The sequence below is a fragment of the Misgurnus anguillicaudatus genome, chromosome 24, assembly GCF_027580225.2.
Source record: "Misgurnus anguillicaudatus chromosome 24, ASM2758022v2, whole genome shotgun sequence".
Lineage (NCBI taxonomy): Eukaryota > Metazoa > Chordata > Actinopteri > Cypriniformes > Cobitidae > Misgurnus > Misgurnus anguillicaudatus.
Genome location: NC_073360.2, coordinates 35,853,096 through 35,875,838, shown reverse-complemented (window position 1 = coordinate 35,875,838; position 22,743 = coordinate 35,853,096). Strand labels below are relative to the sequence as shown.

At 37.6% G+C, this 22,743-nt stretch overlaps 2 protein-coding genes across 2 annotated transcripts; both read left to right on the top strand.

Moving 5' to 3' along the window:
• The first annotated feature begins 3,829 nt into the window (after window positions 1-3,829).
• On the top strand, window positions 3,830-6,130 carry LOC129438960 (uncharacterized). Its single transcript, XM_073863389.1, has 7 exons — window positions 3,830-4,210; window positions 4,640-4,731; window positions 5,008-5,124; window positions 5,327-5,434; window positions 5,559-5,666; window positions 5,790-5,897; window positions 6,019-6,130. Exons 2-7 carry the CDS (start codon window positions 4,682-4,684, stop codon window positions 6,128-6,130), a joined length of 603 nt encoding a protein of 200 aa, XP_073719490.1. The 5' UTR covers window positions 3,830-4,210; window positions 4,640-4,681.
• A 2,137-nt stretch (window positions 6,131-8,267) lies between these two features.
• On the top strand, window positions 8,268-22,162 carry LOC129438959 (uncharacterized). Its single transcript, XM_073863388.1, has 7 exons — window positions 8,268-8,376; window positions 8,500-8,607; window positions 8,732-8,839; window positions 8,963-9,070; window positions 9,191-9,298; window positions 9,422-9,529; window positions 21,997-22,162. The coding sequence occupies exons 1-7, from the start codon at window positions 8,333-8,335 to the stop codon at window positions 22,160-22,162; spliced, it is 750 nt and encodes a 249-aa protein (XP_073719489.1). The 5' UTR covers window positions 8,268-8,332.
• The last annotated feature ends 581 nt before the right edge of the window (window positions 22,163-22,743 follow it).

Sequence of the window (22,743 nt, the reverse complement as noted above, 5' to 3'; positions counted from 1 at the left end):
AACAGTTATGACGTAACCAGGGCCGCCTTAACCTAATGTGAGGCCCCGGGGCTAAGAGGTTTTGTAGGCCCCCCTTCCCATCGATTTATAGTCTCTTTTTTTAAGTGTAATATCTAGGTAATCTACATCACAAAATGCATGAGTTTCTTTCGAGACATACAACAGTGAGTTTTCCCTCTTTGAGCCAGAAAACACCATAATATTGTTATTAACATATCACTGAGCCCACTTGAGCATAAACACAAGACACTTTATTTAACAACCACACACAGCAACTTGTGGTGATAATAAAACCAAAATGTGTGAAAGTTTATATGTTTATAAGCTTTATGTTTATACAGTTTTTGGAATATAATTTGCAGAAAATTGCCACACTGAAAAAAATGATTCATTGAATTTAATCAATTTTTTTAAGGTAAGTGGTTGCAATCAATTTATTTAAGCTACATTTAAACAAAAGAAGTTAGTAAAGTAAAATAAAATATAAAACTTTTGTTTAAATGTAGCTTAAATAAATTGATTGCAACCACTTACCTTAAAAAAATTTATTAAATTCAATGAATCATTTTTTCAGTGCACTCCCTAACTAAATGCTCACCACAGTTTTAAAAATATAATAAGTTAAAGTTAGTTTTAAAGTGAAAATGCATTAATGATAACAAAAGATAAATCTTTATAGACATAATCTTGTTAAATGCATTAATGATAACAAAAGCTAAGTCTTTATAGACAGAATCTTGTTTTTTAATCAGTTATTTATTTTGTAGGCTACTGAAGATATAGTATGCATTGTATTTATAAGCATGTAAACCGACCAAGTATGAATATGCACAAAACAGACAGGGAACATACCTGTATATAAGATCTTTAGATAATGAGATTATAATGGTGCTATCAGGGGATGATCATTTGAAATGGTTTTGTCGCTCTTTACTTTCTTAGACTTGCACATTTACCGTTGCGTCTCTTTCTCGTCTTTCTACCAACAGATGTGTGTACTGTGAGCTGACGTCGCGTCAAACTACATCGCTCCAGCTGCGCACGCGTCACTGATATAAACGCGAGTAAACTTAAACTTTATAACAACTAACAGCATTATGTGCGGGAACTCTCTTAATTTAACGGCACAGTTTCTTGTGCACGGGTCAGAGACTTCTGCATGCCAGAGACTCAGCTGAACGAGCACAGAGAGCGAACGAGCGAGCGCGCGCACGAAAGAGAGAGAGAGACCTGCACCTCACTAGTGCATTATGAAATTTCAGAAATTACTCTTTCATTTGTTGGTGGATTATTTCCCGTTTCTCTGTCACACTCAGTCTAACGTGCAGGAATGTCAAGTTGACAACGCGCACTTAATTACATTACGCAGAATAAAAAATATGTTACGTCTGACATTTTATTTCACGTTAAGTTACAACGGACCAATCAGCAGCCATGTAACGTGCAATTAGAGTGATTGACAGAAAACCCGACAAGTTACAAAACAATATGAGATTTTCAGCTCGTCATGAACGCAAACTTGGGAGGCCCTTGAACTTGGGAGGCCCCTGGGCTTCAGCCCAGGTAAGCCCGTGCATTAAGACGGCCTTGGACGTAACAAAGCCTTGTTTGGTTAGTTCATATATGACTTGACAACATGCACTCGGACTGATTCAAAGCAAAATAATCAAATGTTTCGAAATTTTATGAAGCAGTGTTTCCTCCACAATCAGTTCCAGAAGGAGTGTGCACCCAAACTAGTCTGTAGTATAAAAAATACAAATGGAAAATAAACTTATAAACAAAGCAAATTTGTGTCTGTCATTACTATAATATGAATATAATATGAAGTGATCTGTAACAAATATTACATTATTAAATACTAAAGATAAGCAAATTATGTGGACAGAAAGTGTAAATATGTATTGTGCTGTGCAGTTACCACTCTAAAGTGTGCGCATTATTGGCTTCTTTGTGGAATGAAGATCTGAAATAGATAAAGCTGCCTATCATATCACAATTAATTTCAACAATCAAATAGTTATGAATTTTCATTCCTTTCCAGTTACATTAAAGGAAAATAAATATTTGATTATAGCTATCCCAGCAGGATTAGTAAAATTAGTTAGCAATCATCTAAAATTTAATACAGATAATAGTGTTTATCCCACCTTGTGTCTGAATGGAATTGACATTTTAGACCGAAAATGTAACAATAGACATATTAGAGTATTTAAATTAAAAATTCTGTTGTGGTTCATTTGTATCAAATGTAGTTCTAAACGTAGGTTCGGAAGGAGCCTTAACATTCAGGCCTGTCAATCATTATCATTATGAACGTATATAAGGCAGCCTTCAGGCCTCCACATCCAGCTGCAATTTTTTCCGGCATCCCTCCTCCTCCCCATCTCCTCATTCACTCTCTTTTTCTTCCTCTTTGCAGTTTTGTTGCAGGGGGTTGAACTTGGGGCTCAAGCCCCAGCCTTGCTCTCTCTGAAGGTACAGAGCTCCCTTCGAGGACAGCAAGCAAAGTTAGTTTACCATTAATCATTAAGACCTGAATGCGCAGGCGAACTAGTGAAATGTAAATTGGAGGAAAGGCTTTTGCCAAGTAAATTTTGCATATCTAATAAAGTTAAAGAAACCCATTTTAAAATTCTTCACAAAATCTATCCTGTTAACTATTTCATCTCTAAATATTCTGATATTGAAGATGTTTACTCATTTTGTGGTTTTGTGAAAGAAAACACTACTAGTAACACTACCATTTTGTCTACTTTTTGTTTATAGACAGATTTAATGAAAAATAATTAAAAGGGAAGTTAGTTTTAATGATTTGTTTGCCCTAAATTAAACTAAAAACACATAATACACTTTTAATTATCTTAAATGTCTTAATTAAGTTATAGATATATTTATATTTTAAAAGTCTTGCTATTATTTTGTAAAAAGTGTGAAATATTTGGACAGACCTGCTTTTACACTATTTTGACCAGCAGGGGTCGCCAGCGTATTTGGTGTTTCAAACGCTTTGAATAACTGAATCAATTTTCGAAGCAATTGATTCAATTGATTTGAAGCTTCGAAAAACTTCGTTTCTCCCATCACTAGCATAAAGTAGTGATGTGTGATTTGATTTCAAAGCATTCATAAAGCCCGAATCACTTAAGAATCTTTTGTTTTGAATCTTTAGTGGTCGAGGCTTCATTACGTCATAACTGTTTTGAAATTAAAATGGTTCACCTCTAGGGGGAGTTGATCACAGTGAACCAGTGTCGTTAGGTAAAGATACAAGTTCATAAAACATTCATCCTTCTGATTGATAGCACTACCATGTTGCCTACTTTTTGTTTAAAGACAGATTTAATGTAAATCATGTGCATAATTAAAAGGGGAGTTAGAGTGTTAATGATTTGTTTGCCCTAAATAAAACTAAAACACATAATGGCTAAATAATGTATTATTCTTAAAAACATATTTTTTTTATAAAAAAAACCTTTGCAGTTATTTATAAAGTTATTAGTATTAGTTATTAGTTACTTATTAATAAAAAGGTAAAATATTTGGACTGAGATCCTGTTGCTTTTACAACGTCTTCACCAGCAGGTGGCGCCATATTAAGGCGTTTCAAGCGCTTCGAAAGAAACACTGAATCCTTATTCTAAGCAGTTGCAATAATCTCTTGCAGTACAAACGGAAAAAGAACAACGCAATTAAAACATTAACAACCCACAAAGGCTGCGTCGAGCATTTTAAATCATTGAATCGGAGTTCGAAGCAGTCACGTGGGTGGATGTGAAACGAAGCAGAATGAATCAAGCATCGATAGAAAGCTTCACTAAGAGTCGTTTCATTTTTTTTGATAGTCGCATCGGAGCTTTGGTGTCACGGCTAACATCACTTGTTTTGGGCTTTATGGAAATAATGTCGTATTTAGTTTTATAAGATTAAGTTAAATCACCAGACGAGAGAACTATAGAAAACTACTCTGCGATATATGTGTAGTAGAGTAACGTACTGCGCAACAACAGCAGACGAAACGAAAGTGAAAGTTGTTGAGGTAAAAACGCGGCGCAAGTTCACTTTTTAACGTATTGTAAAGTTATCGTATTTGTGTACATTGGAACACGACAAGAATGTTCAGGACTGAACAATACTAAAGCATTTTACATTGTAAGTACATTTATTCAAGGCCAGCAGCGGACACGGAAGCAAAATGGATCGAAAACAGGTAAGTTAAGTAAGGCCTAACATTACGTAAACAGATTATAAAAAAGTTCAAAGACTGTTAATGTTCACATTTAACTACCTTGTGGGAATTTATGTCCAAGGTTTCACCTTACTTGTTCTCAAACTTAAATGAAAGTAACATTAAAGGAAAAACATCAATAACCCACCTAGTCTATAACAGTCATCGCACTTTTAATGTTGTCGTGTAACGTTACATGCTTTAGCACAGTATGTGCTCCGCACTGCTTAATAAGTTTTAATGTGCCACTCTATTTAAGTTACGCTTACTCATAGACAGTAAGATATGATAGATTTTATTAGCATAGTGGATTTGTGGTGACATAAATGGTTGCTTAACCCAGGACAATTTAATTTATAAATGACGCTAGTTATTCACTGATTTATCCTAACCTATTTTATTCTCCCCTAGGAGAATAAAGAATTAGGATTTAGATAACTGTTAATAGTGGATATGGACACACAAGACTCAGAGGAGGATGATGGGAAGATGGAGTGTGAACAGTAAGTTTATTTTCCTTTATATAGCTGGTAGTTTCATGTCTGGCTTTCTTTTGAACAGAGGAATTAAAATGTGGAGGAGGTGTTAAGACTTCTATATTTGTAAATGGTCATTGTCAAACACTTTTACCAAGACTGCTGCCTAGAGTATTCAGAGTGTTTCAAATTAGTCATCAAATTCAAATTCTTAGTATGCAGAGCAGTAAGGGAGATGGCTTTTTGTCAAGTTTATATTTTAAAAAAGATTATTATCTTAGTATTATTGATTTGTTTTTAAAGGATTCTACAAGATGAAGCGACATCTTCAGATCCCCCCTCCACACCACTACAAAGTGATCAGACAGTAGTACTGAAACAGTTTAGAGACAAAGCTCCACGTGAAAGAAGGAATAAAAGGTACAATAATTTAATGACATATTGTCTTTTACATGAGGAGATAACAAATCACATGGATTGTAAAGTTGTACATCTGCTTAATTTCAATTCAGTTTTCTTATTTTCATGGTTGGATTTTTTATAGCCATGTATTTTTGTGTTGGAAAGGTTATTTTTTAGTTGTAATTGCTTTTGATATTTATGTTTTATTCTTCTATTAAAGACTGAGACGAGATGAAGCAACATCTCCAGCCCCTTCCTGCACATCTCTACAAAGTGATCAGTCAATGGATCGACCAGTAAAGTTCAAAGAAACAACTCAAAATATAAGGTGAGAAGTCCTTTTTAACAAATTTAAGAGATTTTTTTACATGGTTGTGTATTTTTGTGTTGGAAAGGTTATTTTTTTGGTTGTAATTGCTCTTGGTACTTCTTTTTTTATTCTGCTATTAAAGACTGAGACGAGATGAGGCAACATCTCCAGCCCCTTCCTGCACATCTCTACAAAGTGATCAGTCAATGGATCGACCAGTACAGTTCAAAGAAAGAACTCAAAATATAAGGTGAGAAGTCCTTTTTAACAAATGTAAGAGATTTTTTTACATGGTTGTGTATTTTTGTGTTGGAAAGGTATTTTTTTGGTTGTAATTGCTCTTGGTACTTCTTTTTTTATTCTGCTATTAAAGACTGAGACGAGATGAGGCAACATCTCCAGCCCCTTCCTGCACATCTCTACAAAGTGATCAGTCAATGGATCGACCAGTACAGTTCAAAGAAATAACTCAAAATATAAGGTGAGAAGTCCTTTTTAACAAATTTAAGAGATTTTTTTACATGGTTGTGTATTTTTGTGTTGGAAAGGTTATTTTTTTGGTTGTAATTGCTCTTGGTACTTGTTTTATTCTGCTATTAAAGACTGAGACGAGATGAGGCAACATCTCCAGCCCCATCCTGCACATCTCTACAAAGTGATCAGTCAATGGATCGACCAGTACAGTTCAAAGAAATAACTCAAAATATAAGGTGAGATAGGGCTGCACGATTAATCGTATTTTTATCATGATAACGATATGCGTGCCCCACGATTAATTAATGACAATCGTCGCGATTAATGTGCAAAGACCAAGCACAAAACACACGGTCTAGAATCAAGCAAAGTGTTTGTTATGGGCGGAGTCAGAGTAAACGGAGTGTTTCTTTGCAAGTGCAGTCTGTGTTAAATACGTTAGCATCATGATATTTACAGTCATTCGAATATAATGGCAGAGCAACAAGAAGAAAGTGCAGAAATATGTATGTTTAATTCCCAAAAAGGGTCATATAGGCCTACTCCATTTTTTGTAACCTTGAATTTGTTAAATCATTATTTTATTTTATTATTTTGATTTATGATTTATAAAAACAAAAAGGGAAAAGAACTTATGTTCAAACACTAAGAGTTATTTAGAAATGTTTTCATATGTCTTGTGCATATATTTCTATTTAATACTTCTCTGCCGATGCTTCCGAATAAACATGAAACGTGAATTATTACCGGTGTAACCCGTGTTTTATTTATGTTTATCCACGCCGAAGAGACTGGAGTATTACAACAGAAAATAAGGGTTACATTTTGATATTTCGGATTTGAGGAAAGTGATGTTGATCAAGTCATGAGTCTTGTGCAAACTGTGCTCCTGTTCCGTCCAAACCTGAAATATCAAGAGTTTCAAAAGCTGAAGACACAAATCCCCGACCATCCACGACACAGACAACAATAACGGATCACGTATCATGTAAGTTAGCCGAGGATATGTGTCCAATAAGCACCGTGAGCAGCAAGGGGTTTTAAAAAAAAATATTGCCACATAAAAGGCATATCATAGGCATTTTTTTATTCAAAAATGTTTTGTTTTTATTTTAGTTTAATTCTAATTTGATATAAATATATATTAGAGCCCTGCATTTCAGCCTTTTTACGCCCATTGGGTCGGGTTTCGGACCAATTTTAACATCACATTTGATGCGGCCAGTTCTCTGGATTTTTTAGGCTTCTCCACCTTTATATATAATAATTTAATTAAAAGAAATGTTGAGACATTGATAAATTGTAAAAGAAATACGTTTAACCTATCGCACGAGTCCACTACGCACATTTACAACGTACCTGTTGCAACAGTGTTTAGCGTCTCCGCCAGCAGCAGGACCTTCAGCGCATCGGGGAATATGGAGAACTGAATAAAAACCTTAAATACTGTGCATAATCTATAAAAGACTTCTTTCGGTAGTCATGTAAAAAATGCGGTGTAAAGCCTTGAATTTTAATTGATGCATAGCGTATGTGTAAGGTAAGCAACCTGCATGTTTATTTCGTTTCATGTTTATTTCGTTTTGTTTTGATTCATTATTTTTCTTCACCCCGCCGCGACTGCGAGCAACAGAGCAGCCCCCCTCCGCTTTTTAAAAATAGTGTGCTGATAATAAACATTTAAACTAACATATGCTAAAAATATACATATTATATAGACGTTATTGTAGGCAAGTGAATTGTTGATTTGAGAGGCTCATTTGATCAAACAAGTCGTCAACATGACGTTAGCTGTCGGCCAACATGACGTTAGCTTGTTCATTATCAAAAACCTTAATTTAACAAACAAAAAAGGCTCTAAAATAAATAAAAGATATTTTATAATTTTGACAGTTAAAACTGAACTGCTTTAATTGCTGCAATAGTCGTACAGCTGTAAGGAATCTGTGTAAGGAGTTATTTTTGTTATTTCTGCGGATTTCTTTTGCAAAATTTATGCGTATTTTGCGGAATTATTTTAAATGTTTTAAAAAGATCTAAGAGAATTGGAGCTGTGGATATTACAAAACAATAAAATATTTTATAATATAGGAATATAAATGTATATAATATTATATACATGGCTGTAAAGTGTAATAAAAATACTGAAGTAAATAGAAGTTCTTCACTAAAAGAATGATCGTATTTTTAATCGTGATCAAAAGTTTGAGCAAAACAATCGTGATCATCATTTTTCCTGGAATCGTGCAGCCCTAAGGTGAGAAGTCCTTTTTAACAAATTTAAGAGATTTTTTTACATGGTTGTGTATTTTTGTGTTGGAAAGGTTATTTTTTTGGTTGTAATTGCTCTTGGTACTTGTTTTATTCTGCTATTAAAGACTGAGACGAGATGAGGCAACATCTCCAGCCCCATCCTGCACATCTCTACAAAGTGATCAGTCAATGGATCGACCAGTACAGTTCAAAGAAAGAACTCAAAATATAAGGTGAGAAGTCCTTTTTAACAAATTTAAGAGATTTTTTTACATGGTTGTGTATTTTTGTGTTGGAAAGGTATTTTTTTGGTTGTAATTGCTCTTGGTACTTCTTTTTTTATTCTGCTATTAAAGACCGAGACGAGATGAGGCAACATCTCCAGCCCCTTCCTGCACATCTCTACAAAGTGATCAGTCAATGGATCGACCAGTACAGTTCAAAGAAAGAACTCAAAATATAAGGTGAGAAGTCCTTTTTAACAAATTTAAGAGATTTTTTTACATGGTTGTGTATTTTTGTGTTGGAAAGGTTATTTTTTTGGTTGTAATTGCTCTTGGTACTTCTTTTTTTATTCTGCTATTAAAGACTGAGACGAGATGAGGCAACATCTCCAGCCCCTTCCTGCACATCTCTACAAAGTGATCAGTCAATGGATCGACCAGTACAGTTCAAAGAAAGAACTCAAAATATAAGGTGAGAAGTCCTTTTTAACAAATTTAAGAGATTTTTTTACATGGTTGTGTATTTTTGTGTTGGAAAGGTATTTTTTTGGTTGTAATTGCTCTTGGTACTTCTTTTTTTATTCTGCTATTAAAGACTGAGACGAGATGAGGCAACATCTCCAGCCCCATCCTGCACATCTCTACAAAGTGATCAGTCAATGGATCGACCAGTACAGTTCAAAGAAATAACTCAAAATATAAGGTGAGAAGTCCTTTTTAACAAATTTAAGAGATTTTTTTACATGGTTGTGTATTTTTGTGTTGGAAAGGTTATTTTTTTGGTTGTAATTGATCTTGGTACTTGTTTATTCTGCTATTAAAGACTGAGACGAGATGAGGCAACATCTCCAGCCCCATCCTGCACATCTCTACAAAGTGATCAGTCAATGGATCGACCAGTACAGTTCAAAGAAAGAACTCAAAATATAAGGTGAGAAGTCCTTTTTAACAAATTTAAGAGATTTTTTTACATGGTTGTGTATTTTTGTGTTGGAAAGGTATTTTTTTGGTTGTAATTGCTCTTGGTACTTCTTTTTTTATTCTGCTATTAAAGACTGAGACGAGATGAGGCAACATCTCCAGCCCCTTCCTGCACATCTCTACAAAGTGATCAGTCAATGGATCGACCAGTACAGTTCAAAGAAAGAACTCAAAATATAAGGTGAGAAGTCCTTTTTAACAAATTTAAGAGATTTTTTACATAGTTGTGTATTTTTGTGTTGGAAAGGTTATTTTTTTGGTTGTAATTGCTCTTGGGACTTGTTTTATTCTGCTATTAAAGACCAAGACGAGATGAAGCAACATCTCCAGCCCCTTCCTGCACATCTCTACAAAGTGATCAGTCAATGGATCGACCAGTAACGTTTAAAGAAAGAACTCAAAATATAAGGTGAGAAGTCATTTTTTTTTTTGCTGCTATTTTTAACTTGCTATAAGTTCCCAAACTCCCTTTTAGCGATGAAAAACATCCACATGTTGAGAATCAGGGACACCATAACAGTTTTTTCCAGACTTGCAGTTTGTGGCGGAACATTCGCGATGAGCACGTCAGCATTATATGCTTAAATGCAACTTCAGTAAGGCTCCGCGGAGCGCCGTCGGCTGACGCCTCGGGTGTTTGAACAGAAACTGGCATGTGATACAGAGGTAGTGGTAAACGCGATGTGCAAACATCTATTTGTGGTGGCCAATTTTAATTTGTGGCGGACTGAGAAATGAATGTATGGGAATATACAACGACGCTCTCCTCTCGCTTGTATGATGTCACAGCAGTAGGCAGCGCAAATATAACGACACGCCTATAATCCCTCCCACTACGAAGTGATACTAAACTCAATGGAAAAGCTAACTACGCCAAAGTGAGGTGAGCTGACCCGACCCAAACCAAACCGTGGGGTACTATGCAATGGAAAAGAGCCATAAATTACGGTAGGACTGTGCAAACAAAGTATCTGTCTAGCATAGTGTTATTTACGCTGGGGACATCCCACCGCTTTTTGAAGGCATTTGGTTAAAATGTTCTGAAAAATCAAGCGATGCTTTAGACTGGTTTTGTTGTCCAGGGTCACATGTTGCTTTGTATGCTTATGGTGTGTTTTCTTGTACATATGTAATGAAATTCATTGCAATCATTGACTAAACGCGCTGCTGTTTTCTACGGTATGGTGCTTTGGCACTGTTCGTTTGAGCTAGTATTGCAAGGACTGTTACATGTGTGCAGTCGACATTGTTGAGGGTTTTATGCTGAGTATTTTCTTGTTGTTAACTAGCCTACGCTATGCCCATTTTTGATGCGCCGTTATTCAATATTTTCCCCGTCCTGCAATAATGTTTTTAATCTGATCTTTGTCCCCACCACTTTTCAACACAAACTGACGCCCCTGCTGTCTAGCATTACCATGTCAGTGTATTGATTCATTGTCCCTTCATAGCTTGCAAGAGACATTTAATACACTTATAATTAATATTAAATTAAGTAAGCGTATTTAACTAAGATGTAGGCTATTTAATAAACTGAGCGTATTCATCTGTCAATATGAAACGCGACTTGGGCATTTTGCGTAGCAGGTACTCATTTTGACCTCAATGTACGGTGGTACGATTTGTCACTCTAAACTACGCAAAAACCTGATGATGCCTCTGCCGCGCGAAGTACTCGAAACAAGCAACAGAAAAAAAAATGTCCAATCATAGCACTGGGCTCATCCACCACATAGAAAGTGGGGATGATTGACAAATCGTATGGCCAATCAGTAACAAGAGTCTGCTATCGACGGAACCTTAAAATCCTGTGTGATCTCTGTCCTCCACCTGCTGTTTCTGACAATCTTTTTCAACGGAGAGTCAAGACGTCTGACCCCCTAAGGTTAACTGGGTGGATGTGCAAAGTTGAAATAATGATTAAATTTAATCCTATGAAGTCGGCGGTCTCGCGGGCTCCGTTTCATAACGTGCACTTGACGGCAAGATGCGCTAACATTACCTCTGATTTGTAAATTAGCATATTTTATAATTGAGCGCTTACGAAAAAGTACCATGATTTTACCATGGGGGAGAGCATCTAGTTTTAGTCAAATAAAAACGGAAAATTCACTCTCAGTGAAGGGAATCCATCTGACATCCGAGTGAAGCGGATTAAATGCGCTCTACAATTAGTGATGGGTCGTTCGCGAACGAGCCGCTCTAAGAGCTGATTCTTTGTAGCGAACGAGCAGAGACGAATCTTCAGACGCAGGCAGGGGTGGGACCGTAAGAGCCGGCTCTTCTAAGGGAGTCGAGCCAGAAGAGCCGAATCTATTAAAAGAGCTGGACTGCCATCACTAAAATGTAGAGCCGGAGCTTGAGCCGAAAGAGCCGAATCAATGGAAAGAGCCGGACTGCCCATCACTATCTACAATAACGCGCTCTTGATAATTGTCAATAAAATAAAACGTCATATACAAACCACATCAAATAAAATTTTATACATGGAGAATATCTCGTGTCTCGAGCACCCACGTGATAGGTGCCTATGCCGTACTGTAATGTAAACAAAGCTACAATAAATTAAAGACAGACATACAGTAAACAGCAGTACTGTCACAGTTATGGTTGAATTTAAAGCAGTGTTAAAATACTGTCTTAAAGGGGTAGTTAACTTAAAAAATGTAATTCAGTCATAGTTTACATAACAGTACAGACCGTTCAAACCTTTGAGTTTCTTTATTGTGTGGAACACAAGTTATTTTGAAAAGTGTTGGTAACCAAACAGTGTCTAGTTCCCACTGCTCTCCATTGTATTTTTTGCTAGTCAGGGAAAAACAACAATTTTTTTGTGTTTCACTCAAGAACGAAATCATGACGGTTTGGAACAATATGAGTAAATGATAACAGAATGTCATTTATGGGTGAACTATCACCCACTATTTAACAGGAATATCACTTTAACAGTGTTTGTGCAGACATGCTAAACTTTGGAGAATACAGTATTTAACATTAATAATGTTATTAATCACCATGTATGGCAAATTTTGTTAAACATGATTTTATTCACATTTATAATTATTTTTAAAGCAGATTATGGCTGGATGGGAAAAAAGTGAGTGCAATGTGCAGAATGTTACCTTGAAAGTTACCAAGAGGTGTGTGCATGCGTCTGCACGTGCATGAGTTAAATTATATGTTAAAAACCCGTGTTCTGTCCTTTCGGCCGATGCTACTGTACTCAAAAAAAATTCCAAGGTTGGCAGGTCTGGCATTCTAATTAATGATCGGAAGAATGCGTATCGACCACCGTTACTGTAAAATATGCACGCATGTCCATTTAAACTCAATTTTGGTCAAATGTGGATTATATCATTACACTGGCAAGAATATGGTTACATGTAAAGATGCCGTAACAAGTATGACAACGCTACATTTAACTGCTTTTGATATACAGTGTTTTTTTCACTTCCTGAAAAGTAACTGTTTTGGACATACGTGAGTTTCATCGGGCAGCGACTATATCTATATAAAAAGAATAAATTAAAAGAAAAAAAAACAGCTGAAGCAAAGAATCAGTCTTCATCTAATATTGCCTCATGGTCCTTGACATATTGTTTAAAAGGATCCCAAGTTATATTGAATTGGTTAAGCGCACCTTTCAGGGAGTATCTAATTTTTTCCAACTTTAAAAAAAAAAGGACATTGTGAATCCATTGCTTAGAGGATGGTGGTTTCGCGTCTTTCCATCTCATCAATATCAGCCGTTTAGCTAAGAGCATAGTAAAAGCCATACAGTGAGTCTGTATTTTAGTCAGTTTATATGAAGCTGGAGTAACTCCAAAAATTCCTATCAGAGGACAAGGGTTAATTGACTTTCCTAGAAACCCTGAAAGAGTTTCAAAAACAGTAGACCAAAAGTCTCTAAGCTTTAAACAGGACCAGAACATATGTGCATGAGAGGCTGGAGTATCCTTACTGCGGTCACAAATAGGGTCTAAATGTGGAAAATGTCTAGATAATTTCAACTTTGTCCAGTGCACACGATGAACAATTTTACATAACAGAAATCCATGTCCCGCACAAATAGAAGACTTATGTATCTTACTTAAAATTAAATCCCATTCCTCCTTTTATATAGCCCTGTCTAAGTCTTCCTCCCACGAGACCTCTATTTTTGAAAGAGAAGCATAGGTTGGAGTCAAAATTTTACTGTAAAGTGTTGATATAATGCCTTTCCAATCTAAAGGGTTCTCTAGTAAGTAGTCATATGGAGAGCAAGAAGGTGAGGCAGGGAACTGGGAAAACATTTTACGTACAGAATCCCTTATTTGAAGATAATGAAAAAAGTTATTGCCAGGAATATTAAACTGATTAGATATCTGCTGGAATGAGCAGAAAGCCCCTTCCTGGTATAAATCATTGATTTCCCGAATACCTTTTGAGTGCCAACATGAAAATGATTTGTCAATTATTGAGGGACTAAAAACGTGATTGTTACATATGGGAGATTTGGGAGATTTGCCAGCCGAAATAACTTTTTATCTGCTTCCATATTCTTAATGTAGATCTGACCAACAGGTTTCCTGTAAATTTACTACAGGGAAAAGAAAGAGGGGCATAGACCAAGGCAGCCAGGGAAGAAGGTAGACATGAGGAAGATTCAATCATTAACCAAGATAAAGGATCAGCACCAGGATCTTCATACAACCAATGTAAAATAGGACGGATATTTGAAGCCCAGTAATAACACTGAAAATTTGGCAGGGACATTCCTCCAAGTGGCTTAGGGCGTTCTAAAAGACTCTTACTCATTCTGGAATCTTTACCATTCCATATAAATGAGATGAGAGCTTTGTTAAGTCTATCAAAAAAGTGCGGGGAATAAATATCGGAATACACTGAAAAAGATAAATAATCTTTGGAAGTACATTCATTTTGATAGAGTTCATGCGACCTGTGGTAATAGAGCCCAACGTTTTAAATCATGCTCCACTCTTTCCAGTAAATAAATAAAATTTTCTGTAAAAAGTTTAGGGAAAGTGTTGGTCACACGTACACCAAGATATGTAAATGATTGCGAGACTTTAAATGGGAAGAACAAAAGACCGGGCTGCCTTATTAAAGGCGGAGTCCACGATGTTTGAAAAACGCGTTGGAAAAGGAGACAGGCCGACTACCAAAACACACTTATAGCCAATAAAATCAAATCAAATGCCGGGTTGCGTATGTGTGGGGCGGGTCTATCAACAGAAGGTCCAGATTCTATTGGGGTAGGGGCGTGTTTGTTTGGGTGATTTCAAATATCAACATTGGCTTTCAAACATCGTGGACTCCGCCTTTAATAGGAAAAATTTCACTTTTCTGTAGGTTCAATTTATAACCTGAAAGCTTACCAAACATGTCAAAAGTATTCAAGACTTGGGGTAGAGATTTTAATGGATCAGAAATGTATAAAAGCAGATCATCTGCATATAAAGAGACTTTATGTTCTTGGCCTCCTCTCATTATACCAGCTATTTTTACATTTTGACCCAGGGCAATGGCCAAGGGCTCAATTGCAATTGCAAATAAAAGAGGTGAAAGGGGGGACCCTTGCCTTGTACCTCTATTAATTTTAAAATATGCTGACGAAGTATGATTGGTACGTACCGAGGCCAATGGAGACTTGTATAGTAATTTGATCCAAGAAATAAAACTTTTACCAAATCCAAATTTATAAAGGGTATGAAATAAATAATTCCACTCCACCCTGTCAGATGCTTTTTCAGCATCAAGAAGGATCAGAGCTTCAGGTGTTAATGAAGACAGGGGATGGTAGATTATATTGAATAAACGCCTGACGTTAAAAAAAGAGAATCTGTTTTTAAGAAAACCTGTTTGGTCAGTAGAAATTATATTTGGAAGAATTGATTTTAGTCTTGAAGCGAGAATTTTAGCTAAAGCCTTAACATCTGCCTTTAATAAAGAAAATTGGCGATATGAACTGCACATATAAGGGTCTTTGTCCTTTTTCAAAATTAATGAAATCGATGCTTCTCGTAGAGATTGAGGAAGACAGGCCACATTCAGTGATTCAATGTACATGTTTAACAAAAAGGGGGCTAATTGTCTGGAGAACTTCATTAAAAAAATCGTCTGGAAAACCATCAGGCCAGGGGCTCTTACCACTTTACATAGCTAAGATTGCCTTATTAACCTCTTCTAAAGAAATGGGACTATCCAAAGATTGCATAGCATCAGTACTGATGCAGGACCTTTAAAAAAAAGTATAGTCCACGTAATCAGGATCTTGTTCAGAAGCGTACAATGATTGATAAATTTCCGTAAATAAATTATTAATTTCAAAGTGATCTGACACTTGGACATTGCTTACTTTGATAGCTGGAATAATATGGGAAGCAGAGGATTGTCTAAGCTGGTGGGCTAAGAGTAGGGCTGCACGATAAATCGCATGTGTTTGTCACTCACATCTCGTCAGTAATGCCGGTTCCTTGATTAGTATTAAATCGCCATCAGCTGTTTTCAGATGGAGCAGCTTTAACTGCACAGAGCCGTAGTTCCCTGACAATCAGGGCAATTTCGCATTAATTATCGCGGACGTATCGCCTGCGATATGGCCCAAATTGTCAGGGAACTACGGCTCTGTGCAGTTAATGTCGCGCCATCTGAAAACAGCTGATGGCGATTTAATACTAATTAAGGAACCGGCATTACTGACGTGATGCGCGTGGTATCGCATGCGATTTATCGTGCAGCCCTAGTAAGAGCTTGTGTGCTTTCTCCCCATATTCATATTGAACCTGCCTTGACTTAATCAACATCTCTTCAGTGGATACTAGGGGTGGCACGGTTCATGAAAAAAATCCGAACCGTTCGGTTCGCTTGTCTCGGTTCGGAGCGCGTGTGTGTCGTACGGTTCAACGGTTCATGGCATGCGCAATGTATGAAGCCTCGTGCCCTGTATGTGACCTCAGATAGCGTGTTCCCCTTTCGTGAATAGCGCGAAAGAAGAGGTGACTGGTGTGGAGAGTGAGTGCTGCCGGTCATGTTACGTGTAGAAATGGCAAGAGGGAGAGAAAAAGAAGTCTGCCCGCAGTTGGAGGATGCGCCAGCGTCGTATAAGTTTGGTGTGTGGATACATTTTTTATTTCATGTTACCTATGATGACAGCGGAAATAAAACAATAGATACAACCACACGCGACAGCCTTCTCTCCGACCATTTATCTAATCTGAGGTAATGAACGCTGTTATACGTCTTTTCGTATTCAGCGCTATTTTTAGCCTTTCGTTGATAAAACGAAAGCGGCTGATTTCCGCGTAGTTTCATTTTGCTAGCGTGTGAAAGTCGCGCGATCTTATTTCATAAACTGCCCCTTAAAGTAATCAGGACAGAAATGGTCAAAAGTGGACAAAAGAGACTGATTTAAATATTACAGGTGTAAACGTTATGTTTCTCTCTCGTTCACATATTCTCTCTGCAGTATTTAAGCATCCTCTCAGTGATAAATCTTAAAGCTACACTGAAGTTGGCATTTTGACAAATGCAAGTTATCTTTGTGTGCTAAAAATGCACACAAAGTTCATGTAGATGGCAATACACATTCTCTTTTTTGCCAAATAAATGAAAAGCATGTTGAAATCATCAATGTCTTTCCTCTCGCTGTGTCAAAATCTCGCCTGGCTTTCCTCAGGGATGTTCCCAATAATGTGCTTAAAGTCAAATTCAGTTTGTGCATGATTACATGATATAACTTTTTTAATACTGTATCCTAAATTATGGATAATTAATACATTAATAAGATAATACATTTCTGGAGTGTTAAAAAAATAACAACAAGAACCGTACTGAACCGAGAACCGTGACCATAGAACCGTGATACGAACCGAACCGAGGGTTTTGTGAACCGTGCCACCCCTAGTGGATACGGTAGCAATAGTCTCAAACTCTGATTTTAACAAAAGGCGTTCTTTGAGTATGTTAGGTGAGGGGTTGTTTACATATTGAGTTTCTAACTGAGATATTCGATCTGTCAGCTCTGACATTATCCTTGTCTGTTTTTTCTTTTCAAATGACACATAAGATATAATTTGGCCTCTAATGTTAGCTTTAAATGTTTCCCAGACAGTACTGTGTGATAGGCCTGGGGCGGTAACCGGATTACCGCCATACCGCGGTCACGTGACCTATGCCGCGGGTCTAAGCTCCTCACCGTCATAACCACAAAAAAAAAATTTAAACATTGGCCTGCAATTGTGTGTATATATGGGGATGTTATACACGCAGCTTTTAAACAACCGCAGCTTGTTAACAGAACATTAACCGTTAACTGATATGATTTTAATATTAAATTGTCATTGAGTAGAAATACAGGTGACGTTGTCTGTGACTCGGTAAAAGCAATACAAACATTTTATTTAATTTGAACAAACAGTGAGCTTATTGCTGTGCAAACAGCCGCAGCAGATCAACAACAGAATCAGGTTTCATACATTATTAAATTGTCACGCAACATAAAGAGCACGCGATCAGTCCGAGGATTAATATCCAAAGAGGTTAGATCGTCTCTTTTTCATCCAGCCTACCACAGTGGCCATTTCTACAGCAGGACACATTTCAAAAAGTTTTGCTTTTGCGTCTTTCTCTGTTTGTGGAAAAAGACAGATGTTTATGGTAAGTGTCTAGGACAGACGCGGAATGCCCGAGCGCGCGCGAGACAGACGCGGAATGCCAGAGCGCGCGCGAGACAGACGCGGAATGCCCGAGCGCGCGCGAGACAGACCGTGTCATTTTGCGCACACACAGCTTCCAAGCTATACTCAAGCACGGACACATATGCAGTACAAGTGATTTCTCATACAAATGGTTATTTTACCAGACCAACAGGGTAGTAATAATTTTAGTCATTTACAGGCCATTCATAAATTAAGGATAGAAAAGTGGCAAAATGTCTGTAGGCACGTAAATGTGGACACGCACAATGCGTTAACATTTTTTTAACTGATAATATTAATTGTTCAAGTTGTTGAATGTTGAAATTGAAGAAATGTGGAAGGAAATAATATTCACTTTACATGTTTCTTAAGTAATTTGCACATGTTGTTTATTAAACATAAATAAGTCATGCATGTTATTTAACTCGTTGTCTTGCCAATAAACCGCGAAACCGCGGGAATTTGTTGATTACCGACCGCGGTAAGAAAAATCCACACTGGCCCAGCCCTACTGTGTGACACCTCTGAGTTACCGTTTATATTAAAGAAAATATTTATTTGGGCAGAAATAGTTTGAACAAAATCCTCAACAGTTAAGAAACGAACATTCAGCCTCCCGAACACATCCAGCTCCAACACATCCAGCACCCATATCACCCTGTAGCCCAAGACAGCTTGCCCACTGAAGCTAAGCAGGGCTGAGCCTGGTCAGTACTGGTCAGTACTTGGATGGGAAAAACCAGGTTGCTGCTGGTAGTGGTGTTAGTGAGACCAGCAGGGGGTGCTCACCCTGTGGTCTGTGTGGGTCCTAACACCCCAGTATAGTGACGGGGACACTATACTGTAAAAAAAGCACCGTCCTTTGGATGAGACTTTAAACCGAGGTCCTGACTCTCTGTGGTCATTAAAAATCCCAGGATGTCCTTTGAAAAAGAGTAGGGGTGTGCCCCGGCATCCGGGCCAAACTTGCCCATTGGCCTACTAATCATCCCCTCATACTAATTGGCTATATCACTCTGTCTCCTCTCCACTAATAAGCTGGTGTGGGGGGCGTTCTGGTGCAATATGGCTGCCGTCGCATCATCCAGGTGGATGCTGCACATTGGTGGTGATTGAGGAGATTCCCCCGTTCATATGTAAAGCGCTTTGAGTACTGAGAAAAGCCCTATATAAATTTAAGGAATTATTAACTTTAGGCTTAGAGTAAGAGGGGAGTGATCTGAAATAACTATTGCATTGTATGTGCACTGTTTGACTAAAGGTAGGAGCTTATTGTCAATTAAAAAATAATCTATACGAAAAAAAGATTGATGAACATGCGGAAAAAAAGAATAGCCTTGTGTAGATGGATTTAAAAACCGCCATACGTCTGTAACAGCCTATTCCTCAAGGAATTAATGTATAATTCTTGCCGATTTTGAAATGGCAACTCCTGTTGGAGAGGTTTTATCAAGTTGAGGGTTTAAACAAAGATTAAAATCTCCCCCAATAATCAAAAAGCTTGAGTGTAGATTTGGTAAAACAGAAAAAAAAATTAAAAAATGATTGTCATCAAAATTGGGCGCATAAATGTTCGCCAACACTACAGGGGTATTGAACAATATTCCAGATATGACAATATATCTACCTTTGCGGTCAGTCAAGGCATCACGTAGATGAGAAGAGATGTCTTTATGAATTAAAATAGCCACTCCCCTTGCTCTGCTAGAAAATGATGAGTGAAAGGGCTGAGATTGCATATCTTCACGGCTAATTGTTTTTTTTTTTAACATAGTCCATTGCTTTCTGAGGGTCTGTGAAAAGCTGTTCACACTTGCCGGGCAAAGTAATTAGAAATTTAGCTGGGTGACGAAAGCCAAACCGAGCTCCCTGGTCATTCCGTAAATATTTACGCACATCTCCAAAGGCTGCTCTTTTCTTAACTTCACTGGGTGTAAGATCTGGAAATAGGAAAACAGGTTGTCCCCTTTAAGTCATCTTTCCGCTTTGACGCGCCTTTTGCATAATCTGGTCACGGATGTGGAAGAAATGAACCCTAATAATAAAGGGTCTCGACGGTTGTTTAGGTTTTGGCCGAAGTGACCTGTGGGCTCGGTCAAGCAGCAGATTTTTGTCCAAGTTTATAGATCGCGGAGAAGGTTCGCCATGAATTCTGTTGGGTGACCATTAGGGCTGGGCGGTATGACGGTATGTTCCGTTACCGCGCAATAAAATGTCAGACGTAACAGATTTTTCTATTCCGTCTATTCCGCGGAATGCGAATAAGTGGGCGTGGCTAACTCTGCCGTCCCGCATGTTAGACTGAGTTTGACGGAGAAACATGTAAAATAATCATAAAAAATGAACGAGTTATTTCTGTAATTTTTATAATAACTGCCAGTGAATCCACCGCAGGTCTCGCAGCGAGACTCTCGCTCGCTCTTTCTCTCTCTCTTTCTCTCTTCCTCTCTCTCTCCCCCTCTCTCTCTCTGTCTGTGCTCATGCAGCAGCCGTCTGGTCGACGCCAAATAAAGAGTTCTTCTCGCAATGCTAATAGTTGTAAAGTTTTCTCAACTTTAAGCAAGCCATGACAAACGCGCGTTTATATCAGTGACACGTGCGCTGCTGGAGCGATGTAGTTTGACGCGCCATTTGCTTATACAAACATAGCGTATTTGATCGGAAAGACGAGAAAGAGACGCAAATGTTAAGGTCTAATAGAAGTAAAGGGTGTCAAGACCTTTAAACAGACTTCATGATCATCACATCATAGCACCTGTCATATTTATAATATCTAGAGCTTTGTCTCTCATATAGGCTATAGCCTACTGTAGGTATTCATCCTGTCTGTAGGTTTTTGCATATATTTATACCTTTTCATTTTACATATTGATTTTTAATGTAATGTATGCATAAATACAAAATACATTGAAGGCATACTATAGCTTCAATAGTCTATAAAGTTAATAACTCAATTATAAACAAGATTCTGTCTTATCAAGACTTAATCTGTTGTTATCTTCTGGGCATTTTCACTTTAACATTATTAACTTTAAATTGCTCATAATTTAAAAATGCGGTGAGCATTTAGTTAAAATCTAGAGTGAGTGGCAAATTTCTGTACATTTTTATAATAAAAAAACAATATAAACTGAAAAACATTTATACAGTGAAATATTCCGTTCCGTGAAATAAAATTACTCATTCCGTGAAATAGATTTTTGGCCATTCCGCCCACCCCTAGTGACCATCAGATTAGTCTGATGTTATTTCTCCTTGACCTGCTTTCAAGATCCTCGCATTTTAAGGACAAAGTTTCAACCTCAGACTGAAGTTTAATCACGGTAGATTCAAGCTGTACTAGTGTGTCGCTAGCGGTTATCGCAGAGTATTCAATCGCCTTCAACCGGTTCTCGTGGGCACCAAGCGACTCCTGTATTGTAGCGACAACCGAGGAGAACTCTTGTTTCACCGCATTAATATCTGATTAAAGGCCACCAATAGCATTGTCAATCTTAATGCAGATGTCATTTTTGATGGATTCAATCGCTTGTTTAAAAGTCTCAGTTGAAAGTAAATCCACATCATCTCTCGATTCAGCTGGGCTAACGCTAGCCGGGTTAGCTCGTGTCACTTTGCCACCGCGTTGGCTGCCCGGCTCTGCCATAAGACACACAATACCCTCCGGTTTGTGTTCAAGGGCGATTAGGGATCACTTAACTTTTAAATCAGTGAGTTAGAAAATAATGAAATAAGTCTTAAGGTTTACTTATTGCTTAACTGAAGTTGCATCTGTGGGGAGCTCAAGAAAAAGCGTGCTCACATCGTAACTCCTCCTCATTTTTAGTCCTCCTCAAGTCATTTTTAACAAATTTAAGAGGTTTATTATATAGTTGAGTGTTTTTGTGTTGGAAAGGTTATTTTTAGTTGTAATTACTTTGAATATTTATGTTTTATTCTGCTATTACAGGCTGAGACGAGATGAGGCAACATCTCCAGCCCCTTCCTGCACATCTCTACAAAGTGATCAGTCAATGGATCGACCAGTACAGTTCAAAGAAAGAACTCAAAATATAAGGCTGAGTAGTGTTGGGCGATATGCCCCATTTAGAGATTGTCATATCGTCTGCCTGTGAAATCGGCGATACAGGATAGTATCGGGGGGTGGGGCAGTAGTTTACAATTTTTTTTTACTACTTATGACTAGTCACTTGATTAGTGGACAAAAGAACAAGAGCAACGCTGTCATGACCGCAACCTTCTTAAAACGGATGCCATTAATCCGAGCGCGTCTTCAGGTGCTCTAAAATTTCCTGCGTGCCAGGGAGCGAGGCTTGCTGGTTTTTAACCCTCTGCACGCTAACAACCTCTCTGGTGCAAGGAAATGTCAAAGCTAGGGCTGCTCAATCATGGGAAAAACCATAATCCTGATTATTTCACACGATTACTTAAAGGCGCTAAAGAGGATGTTTCCGACTGAGAATCCAAAGACCGTTACGCCTTCCAAAACTAGTGCACGAGTATTTGAACACAAGTGTTTGTTTACCACTGGCATATGCTGTGTCGCGTCAGTGGATTCATTATGTAAAATGATATGATAATAAACACATAAGACGTAAAGGTAGATCAGTCGACGCTACTCCCATTTCAACTAGCATGTAGCAGACTGGTCACTGCCTTACAACTACAGTACAATAACAACGTCAATATATCTGAA

Excerpts from the sequence above, each read along its gene's own strand:
- LOC129438959 (XM_073863388.1), top strand. The coding sequence starts at position 8,333 with ATGGATCGACCAGTACAGTTCAAAGAAAGAACTCAAAATATAAG. Across the intron at positions 8,608-8,731 it reads GAAAGAACTCAAAATATAAG|ACTGAGACGAGATGAGGCAA; the intron begins GTGAGAAGTCCT and ends CTGCTATTAAAG. Across the intron at positions 8,840-8,962 it reads GAAAGAACTCAAAATATAAG|ACTGAGACGAGATGAGGCAA; the intron begins GTGAGAAGTCCT and ends CTGCTATTAAAG.
- LOC129438960 (XM_073863389.1), top strand. The coding sequence starts at position 4,682 with ATGGACACACAAGACTCAGAGGAGGATGATGGGAAGATGGAGTGTGAA. Across the intron at positions 5,125-5,326 it reads CGTGAAAGAAGGAATAAAAG|ACTGAGACGAGATGAAGCAA; the intron begins GTACAATAATTT and ends CTTCTATTAAAG. Across the intron at positions 5,435-5,558 it reads GAAACAACTCAAAATATAAG|ACTGAGACGAGATGAGGCAA; the intron begins GTGAGAAGTCCT and ends CTGCTATTAAAG.